The following is an 11,493-nucleotide window of genomic DNA, read 5'->3' as shown; positions in this document are numbered from 1 at the left end:
TCTATACCAACCCCTTCCCACGGTGCCCAGGGAGCAACATGGGAGAGGGCTGGAAGAGCACAAGAGCCGGAGGGTGGCGAGGGACACTGTCTTCTGAGTGTGGTGTGGCCACTGCCCTCATGAGCTCACAGAAGCGATGCTTACCTGCACAAAATCAAGCCGCCACAGTAGACATTCCAGCAGGCAGCACTTAGTGAGCTACCAGAAAGGGGGGGGGGCTGAAGGTGGGAGAGGGAGGTGTGTTGGGAGATGTTTGGAGGGGGGATTAATTAGGGAAAAGAATATACTCAAGATACATTATATACATGCCTGAAACTGTCGGAAGAGGGAATAAATTCTAAAAATATTTTATGCAAAAATAAGCAAACATCCATATCATTAGCATACAAGTTTATTTTTGTTTTAGTAAATGGTAAAACTATATGCATATCAAAGATTTAAAATAAAATTCTTTATGTAGGGTTTGATTTGTGTGACTATTTTATATATTATATACCCGGGGCTAAAGAAAACATTTCTGCCAGGGAGGCAGAGACAGGTGGATCTCTGTGAGTTCAAGGCCAGCCTGGGTTACAGAGTGAGTTCCAGGCTAGCCAGGTTTAGCACAATGAGATCCTGTCCCCAAAGCATGGAAGTGGAAAAGTTCTAAAAGTCTCTCAAGACCAGTGTCCCCAAAAATCTTAGGATGTTACCAGGGACATCTATAAAACTAAAAAATTCTCATCACCACAGCGGATCTGCTGGGTTAGGCTGTTGGGGGTAGGGGAGGGGTGTAAGGCTTTCGTCCAGATCCACATCTCACCTCTGAACTCTCTCAAGAACATCCCAGGGTCGACATGCAGCTCAGGGGTGGACTATTACCCAGCACACATGAGGCCCTGGGCTGCACACTTGCAGGGAAAAGGGAGAGCATCCTATAGAAGGTAACTGTGAGATGTGGCCCGAGGGTCAAAGCGCTTGCTGAGGAAGTCTGACGTCCTGAGTTTGACTCACCAGGATCACGTGGTAGTAGGAGAGCTCTGGGAAGTTGTCTCTGACATGGGCACCACGGTGTGCGTGCGTGCATGTGTGCATGTGTGGGGTGGGGTGTATATGTGAGCATGAGTGTTTGTGGGTGATGAGCAGTGTGTGGGGGAGGGGCAGGCACATGTGTGTTCCTGTTAAAGAACAACTCTGTGGAGTCTGCTCTGTTCTACTTTTACAGGGAGACAGAACTCAGGTCACTAGGCTTGAGGAGCCACATATGCCCTTTAATGGCTGTTGTATTTCATCTACATTATGAATCCTTAGTTTCTTTTAGGAAGAAAGCTCATACTGGCCCTAAGAAGTAACCGGAGTAAGTATGCAATTGGTTTGCAGTTATTGAAAAGTTAAAACATTTTAAATATAGTTTTTCTGTTTTTTTTTTTTTTTCTTTCAAGTTTTTAAAAGTCAAATAAGTACACGAACTGGTTTTCTCGGGAGCCCGAACAACAGAACTTAAAGAAATGAAGCCACAGGCTCTTCAGCCTATACTGATCACCTCACAAAACAAGGTGTTGTCTCTGGAAACAGAGCCTCCCTTAATCTGATGTCAAGAGACTAGGTAATTGTTTTTTCTCAGCAGGATTCTGGGCTAGAGTTTCCCCTGGCCTTCATATCTGCGTAGGAAAGGGTGTCGGTGACTCTTCACTCCCAGAGAAAGAAGAAAAGCTTTGGGGAGCATCCTGTCTTCAGGAGAGGAAGGGTTGGAAGGGTCAGAGCATCTAAACCTGCTGGAGAGGGTTCAGACACGAGGCCGCAGGACCAGCGCTCTCCAGGGGCCCAGCTGTGGAGACAAAGAAGGTGCCGAGCCACCCATGGTCCTCTGCAGCTGCTGCCTCCCTTCGGGACTGAGAGATGCAGGCGGCGGCGGCGACGGCGGGGCTGCTGCTGGGGCTGGCTTGCACCGTGCACGGGCTCTGCTCGCCCTCTGTGTTCTACAGAGACTGCAGGATCCGCCGCTTCCCAGGGCTGTCCCTGAACCTGGAGGAGTCTCAGAAGCTGGGGGCCCAGTTCCTCAAGTACTACTCGGAGAACACCGGCCAGAAGTGCAGCCGGAGCTGCTGCCTCAGGAAGGAGGGTGAGAGAGCCGGGGCTGGGGGATGTCAGAGCACGAGACCCAGGCAGAGGGGGAGGACCAGGGAGGACGGGGGGGGGTGTGGAGTCATCAGAGCAGGTGGTTTTGAACAGGACCTTCCTGGTCTGTAGAACCCAGGGCATCCTGCTGTAGTTGACAAAGAGCTAAATGGATATGGATTTCTTTCAGGGTTAACTAACTCGATTTTATTCATAGCCCGGTGTTTCCAATAAGCTGGGCGCTGTGGCCCAAGTCTGTGATCCGCATTTAGGAGCTAGAAGCCGGGAGATCAAGAGTTCAAGGCTAGCCTCAGCAACACTGTGACTCAAAAACAAAACAGCAAACAAAAAGGATTGGCAACAATTTACTTTTAAACTATTGTTTGTTAGTTTCTAGTTTCTCTTTAAAATATTTTTGTTAATTCTTTGAGAATTTCGTATTTGGATCATATTCATCCCACTAACATTCCCAGATCCCCCCTCCACTCAACTTCAAATTCTCATTTAAAAAAAATAATCCACCGAGCCTCCTTTATGCATGACCATGGATCACTTCCTTAAAGAGCAGTAACTCTCCCTCCCAAGAAGCCCTCAACAGCTCCTTAGTTAGGGGTGGGGCTCCCGGCTGCCTTCCAGCTCCAGGCTGAAATGCAGGCTGGTTTGATCTTGAATTAGCCTTGTACAGTTGTGAGTTCATGGCCCTCCATCTCCAGAAACCAAGTGCTGGAATTACAGGCACACAGCACCACACTTAGTTTAATAATTTCTTAAAATAATTGGTGGTTCTAGTGTCACGCCTATTTTATAAAATGCATCTCTCGGATCCATAAGAAACACGGAGCTCGATGAACAGGAAAGTTAGATCTGTGGATCATGCTGTCTTCAAATTCCCCTAATACACGTCTTTTCTCCGTAACAAATGGGATTTAGATGTAAATATCACCTCTATAGCCACATCAAAGCCTTCAAGGCCACAAGGTCATGCTGGGTGGAGGCCTTGGGTTCCCTCTGCAGCACACAAACCCAGAGAGCTGTCCCACACCTGTAATCTCAGCACTTAGGGGCGGGAAGGAGGGAGATCAGAAGTTCAAGGGTATTCTCAGCCGTGTAGCAGGTCTGAGGCCAGTCTGGGATACATGAGATCTGGTTGAAATAAAAACAAAACAGGGGTTGGGGAGATGGGCCTCGTAGTTAAAGTGTTTGCCAGACAAGTGTGAGGTTGTAGGTTTGAATCCCCAGAACCCACTTAAAGCTGGGCACAGGAGTGTGGCATCTATAATCCCCAGTGGTCCTGGGTGCTGGGAGGCAGAGATGGAGGCTCACAGGCCAGGGTTTCTTTCCTGTCTCCCTCCCTCTCCCTTCCTTGAAGTATCCCATGTCACCCTAAACTCACGGTCCTGACCCTTTCACCTCAGCTTCCGGAGAGCTGAGATTGTAGGTGGGAGCCACATTCCTGGATCCGCAGAAGCCATTCTAAAGGGCTGGAGAGAGGCCTCAGTGGTTAAGAGCATCTATTGCTCGTGCACAGGACCTGAGTTCAGTTCCCAGCGCCCGTATTAGGTGGCTCACACCATCCCTCTCACAGACACACAGATACCCATAATTAAAAGGAGCCAAAACTAGCCTTTCATAAAAAGAAATATCTGTAATAGAAATCACTTTCCGTAAGCCAGATGAGGTGGCTGATGGCTGTGATCCCGGCACTTGGGAGGTCGAGGCAGGGAGATTTGCCTGCGATTGTGGTCTCCTTGGGATACACAAGTCTGAGTTCAAGGCCAGCTTAAGCTATACGGTGAGATCTTACCTCAGACAAAACAATATTGTTCTCTACCACATCAGTGACTTCACCACAAATCTAAATATTAAATAAGAACTTTTTAAGTTCCTTTCTCTTATAACTTCCCAGAACCATCCCCAGGGACTGTTTTAGCAAACTGAAACATTAGTGATTAATTTTGTCCTATTATTTTTCCTCTGGAAAAGATAAGGGATGCAGAAACCCAAGGGTGCCCCAGAAGTAAGAGTAGGTCAGGGCTCCACAGCCCAGAGCCATCCCGACCTGACTCCTGAGCCCTGGCATGCTTCAGGTGGCATACTGTGTCTGTTACCATGCTCCGTTAGCGTGGGACACCGCTGCCCCAGATGACATGTGGTCACATGGTCCCTGATGGCTCTGCAATGGGAATGAGGACTCACCACATGTCAGGGAGGACTCACTAATCCCATGTCAGGGAGGAGCACTCACCCCATACCAGGGAGGAAGCATTCAACCACCTAGTAGTCAGTAGCACATTTTAAGAGCAGATTTAGAAAAGGGAGGCCAATGTGAATATGTGATACATGAATATGTGATATGCAGACATGCCCTGCCAATAATCCCAGATGCCAGCATCCTTCTCTTTAAGACTGATTGGGCTCCTGGGGCAAGGCCTGGACCCAGGTCGATGCCCTCGGGTGCCACGTGATCCTCTGGCTCTCCAATGAGCCAGCTTCTCCACCATGCTGTCCCTGTCAGTGGTGATGCGCTCCTTTTATGCTCCTCCTCCTTCCCATGGCCCCAGAGAGCGTGTTGTCATGGGAAAACAGACAGGTACTTTCCGAAGCTTTGTGTAGAGAGCTGATGCTTCACATGCACAAAAAAAAAAAAAAAAAAAAAAAAACCAACCCTGAGACTACAATATGATGATTATGTGGGGTATGGTGCTGTGTGTCTTTAATCTAAGCCAGCCTGGTTTACATAGTTACATAGTGAGTTTAAGGCCAGTCAGTGCTACACAATGAGTCCCTGTCATAAAAAAATAAATAATCAGCCACTGCATCTAAGGCTGGTTATGGTGGCTCACATTTACAGTCCCAGCACTCTTCAGACTGGTCTACATAAGTTCCAGGCCAGCTAGGGCTACTTACAGACATCCTGTCTCAAACAAAACAAAACACAAAGCTGGGCATTGGTGGCACACATCTTTAATCCCAGGACTCAGGAAGCAGAGGCAGATGGATCTGTGAGTTTAAGGCCAGCCTGGTCTACAGAGTGAGTTCCAGGACAGCCAGGGCTGCACAGAGAAACCCTGTCTGGGAAAATAAATCAATCAAACAAACAAACACTCCAGGTGTCCTCTATGGAAAGGAATGTATAAGAGTGCCTTGAAGTAGTATTTTCTTTCAAATAGGTATATTATATAGTTCCAATTTTGCTTGTTTTTCAAGACAGGGTTTCTCTGTGTAACAGCCCTGGCTGACCTGGAAGTCTCTTTGTAGACCAGGCTGGCCTCAAACTCACAGAGATCCCCCTGCCTCTGCCTCTAAGTATGGGATTAAAGGTGTGCACCCTCACTGCCTGGCCCAGTTTCAACAGTTTTTAAGCACAGCACAAGACTGGGTTAATTCAGCATTCCAGAAAGAAATAGAAGTTACCCAGAGCCCATCTGACTGGCAGCAAAGCCAGGCATGGTGGTTATGTCCCTGTGACCCCGGCACTAGAAGGCTAAGGCAGGCAGATGACAGGTTGGACTGTAAGACTGACTCGCTCTCACACATACAACTGACGGAGCCAGGGTCCTATGCAGATGCCCTTGGCCCTTTCAGTTTCCTGCAACGTGGCTGTCTTCCTCCATGATCCCATCCATGACAACGTCAACTGCCTCCATGTCCACTGCCCAACCCTGGAGAGCTGCATCCTGGAACCTGGGAGCAGCGCCATTCTGTACAACATAACAGCAGGTAAGGGTGCTGCCTCGGAACAGTGCCAGCAGCCTGGAAACTGGCTGGCAACACCAGGCTTAAGCCCCCAGTGTCCCCTGTCTGGAGATGGTTTGGCCACCCAGAACAGACAAGCTCGGCAGCTGGACTGGGACCTCAGGGAGAGCTAAGGTGGGCATTTCCACTGAAGCTAAGAAAGTGCTCACAGGCCGCCTGAGGCTGTGGACATGGGTCCTGCAGTGTGGAGGTCAAGGACCAGGAAGCTCCCCGGGTGGACAACGGCATCTCACAGGCCCCCAGATGATCACTGCAACGAGGGAGACCCTGTCTCATAAAAGAGGTAGATGACTCAGAAACAATGCCTGCAGACACACACGTACACACACGCACGCACACGCACGCACGCACACGGTACTGTTTCAGCACAGAGGTCAGGCAGAGGCAGGCAAGGAACTCTGAGCCACCAACAGGACAGTGGGAAACCTGATCAGGCCACAGACAGGGGGAAATATGGCTCCAAGAGGGCAGTCGTGTCTTCAGATTAACTCTCAGAAACAGAGGGAGTGGGTGCTCTTGTGGTCCCAACACTCTAACTACAGACAAAGTCTGAAACATCACTAGTTCAAGGCCAGCCTGGGCTACATAGTGAAGCCCTGTCTCAACAACAAAAAGAAATACGGAATCAACAAAAGCACGGGAACGAGAAAACACTGCAATTAAAGATATGCATATGGTTGCCTTGGCTCAGGTGGGTAATACCCAGGATACAGGTTAGACACATAGCCAGGGAAGCATTGGACTGACAAGGTAATGGCCACCTTCACGAAGAAGGAAGTTACCCGACCATTGGAAAGTCCCACTGGGACTGCGGGTGTGGTGCTGGGGATGGAACCCGGGGCTCCCCACTTAGCCACACCCCTTTTAAAGGACAAGAACATAGCCCAGGATGAGGGGTGGGGGAAGGCAAGCGCAGAGGTCAGGGTGTGGGCTCCGGGCGGGCTCAGACGATGCCACGCGTGCCCGCCCGGGGTGAAGTGTCTGACAGACCCTGGAAGAACAAGCTCAGTGTGAGAAAGGAAGGCATGACAACATGCATTCAGTCCCACCGGCACAGCGGGGACAGCTGTGGGACCCCTGATGTGTGGGCGGGAAGACAAAGGCGGCTGAAGGCTAAGGATGACGGTGACCAACACCAGGCCAAAACCAGCAGTTTGTGGAGTCTGAACTGAGTGTCCCGCAGAGGCTTGGGTGTCTGAGTTCCCAGTTGGTGATGGTGCTCCAGGGAAACGCAGACAGGAAGGCCTTGCTTTACTTTCAGTTTGCTCTCTGCTTCATGCTTGCATCTGGAGACGCTCAGTTTCCTGCGCTGGCCACCACGCCTGCCGCGCACGGTGCACTTACTTCTGGAACCACAAGCCAACGTAAACTCCGGGAAGTAACTTCTGGCCATGGTGTTTTCACATAGCAGCGGGGAAGCAGCTAACGGGTGTGTGTGGGGGCAGGGGTTGGGGGATTTCATCTTACAATCTTTTCTTTTGGTTAGTTTTTTTTTGGGGGGGGGGGTTCAAAACAGAGTTTCTCTTCGTAGCCCTGGAACCACTTTGTAGACCAGGTTGCTCTCGAATTCAGAGATCCTCCTGCTTCTGCCTCCTGAGTGGCAGAGCGACATGGCCAAAAGCGACTTCCAAAAGGAGTTTATTTTGGCTTGTGATCCCAGAAGTAAGAGTGCACACGGCTGGCAGGCATGGCCAATATGGCCTCCTGCGTGCAGGGAAAAGGTGTGAGCCATCACCACCAAGGGAAGTCAGGGCAGAACTTGAGTCAGGAACACTTACCAGCCTCTTTTCTTGCTCGTGCCCAGCCTTGCGCTCAGCCAGCTTTTTATACAGGCTGGGCCCACAGTGACTGAGCCCTCCTACATCAACCATCAATCAAACATCCCATAGACATGCCCGCATGCCAACTTAATGGAGGCTAATTCCTCAGTGGAACTGGCCACTGCCGAGAAGCTCCCTCTTCCCAGGAGGCTCTAGTTGACAACAGAAACTAGCCAATAAGACGAAGACTACAAACCAGCCACAGGCAGGCAGGCAGGCAGGCAGTCTGGGTGGCCTGGCAGGGAGACTCAAGAGAGAGTCCCACAGTGCTAAGGACAACTGACTGGACACAAATGACCAGGAAGTCAGAACTCAGTGTCTCTGAAGCTGACTTTTACAAAACGGTGAGGGATGAAACATCACTGAGGCCAAACTTGGGAGGAGGGACACAGACAGACAGACGGACGGACAGACAGACAGCACTCCGTGGCAGAGGAACTGGAAAGCAATATAGACTGTTTCTCCACCCCCTTCCCCGAAGACAAGTGTTTGAGCATTCCTAACAAAAAAGGAGTGAGAAGACACAAAACCCAAACGGGTGGGTGTGTGTGTGTGGCTGCTGGCTTTGTCCCCGTTTCAAAGGGCCCCCTTCCCTGGCTGTCTTGCCAGCTTAAAGTGGCGTACGGTATTTCCCATGGCTGCTGGCAGCTCGAGAACCCTGGCACAGTCGACCTAGTAGGCAAAGCCTTCTCCTTGGCACAGCCATATTTGTCCACAGCAGAGAGTGTCTCAGGCCAGTGTTGGATAAACTCAGCCTGCCCTGAACCTCGGGAGTCTGTGGGGTTAGAACTGCAATCTGGCTCAGCTCAGGGAGTCAGTAAGGTAAAACCTCACGGCTTCCCGGCTGTGCCGAAGGTGTATCACTGAAAACCACACCTAATACAGTGCACATACGTTTGTGGAATTTCCAAATAAATAAAAAGTATCCTTGTTTAAAACTTAAATGATTCCATTTCTCTCTCAGGCATAGACCCAGACTTGCTGGTGTTTGAGCATTCATCCTCTGCATACCTAAACACCCGCACCTCGTCTGAATGGCGGGATAGACTGCGGATTCTGAAAGCTCTGAACGTAGGTAACGAAGGGCTACACATGGATGGGATAAAGCGCACGCTGCCATCCACAGAGGCTGCTTCGTCAACCGCACATCGAGATCCGGGTGCAAACACAGGTATCAGTCACTCCAGGAAGTCAACCACAGACCTGGATTTAAGATTTATTTCTGTGAATGTGTCCACTGTTACCAAGGTCAGCACAGACTTCACCCACAGTCCAGATAACATGACTACTCCTTTCTCTGGACTCACAGACACAAACATTTCTCAGGTGCCCAGCCAATCCCGACTCAACATTAGCAAACCCCTGCTGAACAAAACCAAGGGATCCCACGGTGGCAATGACACATCTGAGCAAGAAGCACCCCAGGATGGAGCTCCAGTGACTGCAGGGGCCTGGCTGGCTTCTGTGACCCTGGGCGCTGCCATCGTCTGCCTCTGCTGCTGTGTGGTCACGGGGGCATGCAGATGCTTCGGAGAGCAGCAGGGCTGGTATCGCCTGGGACAGTGGGGTCAGGGAAACACCCTGAAAGGGAGGTCCTAAAGGCTGGAGCCAGGCTGCAAGAAAAAAACATCTTCACAAAAAAAAAAAAAAAAAAAAAAAAAAAAAAAGCAAATAAAGCTATCCCAGAACTCTGAGCCCTACCAAACAGCCAGGGCTCGGTAAAACTGTCTTCTTTCCTGGTGATTTCCATTTCCGGAACCGAGAGAGAGGGGAGATGAAGGAGGAAGGGAGGGGAGGGGAGGAGAGGGGAATCACAGTTGGATGTGATCCCAGCACACTGAAGATGGAGGCAGGGTCAGAAATGACTTTAAGGCCAGGCCAGCCTACCTGAGACCCTGTCTTCAAAGCCAAAGCTCAGGAACTGGGACACGGGATAGAACTGGTTCAGGGTTTGGACAAATGAGCTCGCGCATCGACTTAGACGCAACTTGCTGCTTTCTAGGATCAACTAATTAATGCTGGTCCCCGGGGCCACAGGACGGAAGGAAGACAAACTCCACAAGAGTGCTGTGCGCGCGCACACACACAATAGTAAACGTAATAGAATATCCTCCATGACTGAAAAAAAAATGAAACTTAAAAAATGAAAGAAAAAAAATGACTGGAAGAAGTTACTTCAGATGTTGAAACAAACTGTTCAGTGGCTAAAAAGGTGTTTGTTTCTCTTTCCCCAGGGCTGATAGTGGGTGGGAAGTAGCAATTTCTTTTGATACACACACAGACACACAGACACACAGACACACACACACACACACACACACGGCTAAAAAGGTGTTTGTTTCTCTTTCCCCAGGGCTGATAGTGGGTGGGAAGTAGCAATTTCTTTTGATACACACACACACACACACACACACACACACACACACACACACACACACGGAAGGGCCAGAGAGATGGTTCAGCTGGTCAAAGTCAAAGTGTTGGCCTGCCCACTGGGTTTCACACCGAGACCCACAGAAGAAGTACCTCCCAAAAAGCTGTTGTCTGACCTCCAGCCTGACTTTAACAAGCCCCCCCCAACATCCATACATACATGCACAAATATAAAATAAATAAAATCTATCAAGCAAAACCAGTATGATTTAAAAACTTAATTTGCCTTGACTTGTTCATGATTCAAAATATCAGGCTTCATAAATGCTATCAACTTCTTTGCTAATATAAAGTTCCACATCATTTGTGGGGAGTGTAATTTATTTAAAAACGCTGCAAAGAGAAGTCAAGCCATGCAGCCAGGCTCACATAGGTTTATTGGAAGAGGAGAGAGAAGAGGCAGAGGGGGCATGGCGGGGGCAGAGAGGGGTCCCTGGGGGTAAGAGTGGCTGAAGAGAGAGAGAGAGAGAGACAGGAGGTGGGCGGGGCCCTTTTAAATGGGAACGCAGTGAATGTGCTGCAAAGGAGGACTAATCCTGTTAGGACCCAAAGGGCAAGCCAGTACAGGTGCCTGAACGCTGACAGGAAGAATATCCAGATTTTAATTACCATCTTTATTCAACCATTTGTGTGGTAGCACTGCTGGGATTCTTACCCAAAAAATTACATTCAAAGAAGTAATTCAAGAAACTGTCTACAGATTTTTTTGAAAAGTCTTTTCTCTGTGTAACAGCCCTGGCTGTCCTGGAACTCACTCTGTAGATGAGGCTGGCCTTGAACTCAGAGATCCCCCGGCCTGCTGGCATTAAAGGCACTGCCTCACCCCCATTTTTCCTGTTTTGAGTCTGGGTATATAACAGACAGAGTTTGACCTTGGACTCCTAACCTACCAAGTGCTGAGACTAAGGCATGTGTGAGCATGCCCAGCTCCAAACTTACTTTTAATTCATATGAATTGCTTGGGGGACTTTCCAATACAGTAGGGAACAAAGAGATGTTCCTTCTGGACATGACATTCCTTGAAGAGTCTCACAGAAATGACTACAATTTGAGAAAACCCTATTTACCCTATTTGTAAGGAAACAAGTATGCCCAACTCTCCTTCAGATGACTTGAGAGGCAAAGAAGACCAGACAGGCAAGAGGCAAACACGGAAGGCTAAAAACACGGGTATGCTCTTGACATTCCAAACTGATGGCAGCCTGAACCCTCAGGTCAGCCTGAACTGGCCAGAGTTAAGGCCTCCAAGGCTGTCCTCACTTCTGACCCAAATGCAGGTTTTTGGTGTTTACAAAACCACCCTCAGGCTGGGACACGTTAGTACTCAGGGCTCAGCCAGTTACCCTTCAGGGAAAGGATACAGGTTAACAGGGCCCTGAGAACAGGA

The 11,493-nt window shown here is 49.4% G+C and overlaps 1 protein-coding gene across 1 annotated transcript; it reads left to right on the top strand.

Annotated features, from left to right (window-relative positions):
- The first annotated feature begins 1,878 nt into the window (after nt 1–1,878).
- Mansc4 (MANSC domain containing 4) lies at nt 1,879–9,272 on the top strand. The gene is made up of 3 exons (XM_051173366.1): nt 1,879–2,101; nt 5,683–5,817; nt 8,638–9,272. Exons 1-3 carry the CDS (start codon nt 1,879–1,881, stop codon nt 9,270–9,272), a joined length of 993 nt encoding a protein of 330 aa, XP_051029323.1.
- Nucleotides 9,273–11,493: the final 2,221 nt, after the last annotated feature.

The sequence above is a fragment of the Phodopus roborovskii genome, unplaced genomic scaffold, assembly GCF_943737965.1.
Source record: "Phodopus roborovskii unplaced genomic scaffold, PHOROB, whole genome shotgun sequence".
In the NCBI taxonomy this organism is placed as follows: domain Eukaryota; kingdom Metazoa; phylum Chordata; class Mammalia; order Rodentia; family Cricetidae; genus Phodopus; species Phodopus roborovskii.
Note: the sequence above shows the minus strand (reverse complement) of the source record. Positions and strands in the feature narration are given on the sequence as shown.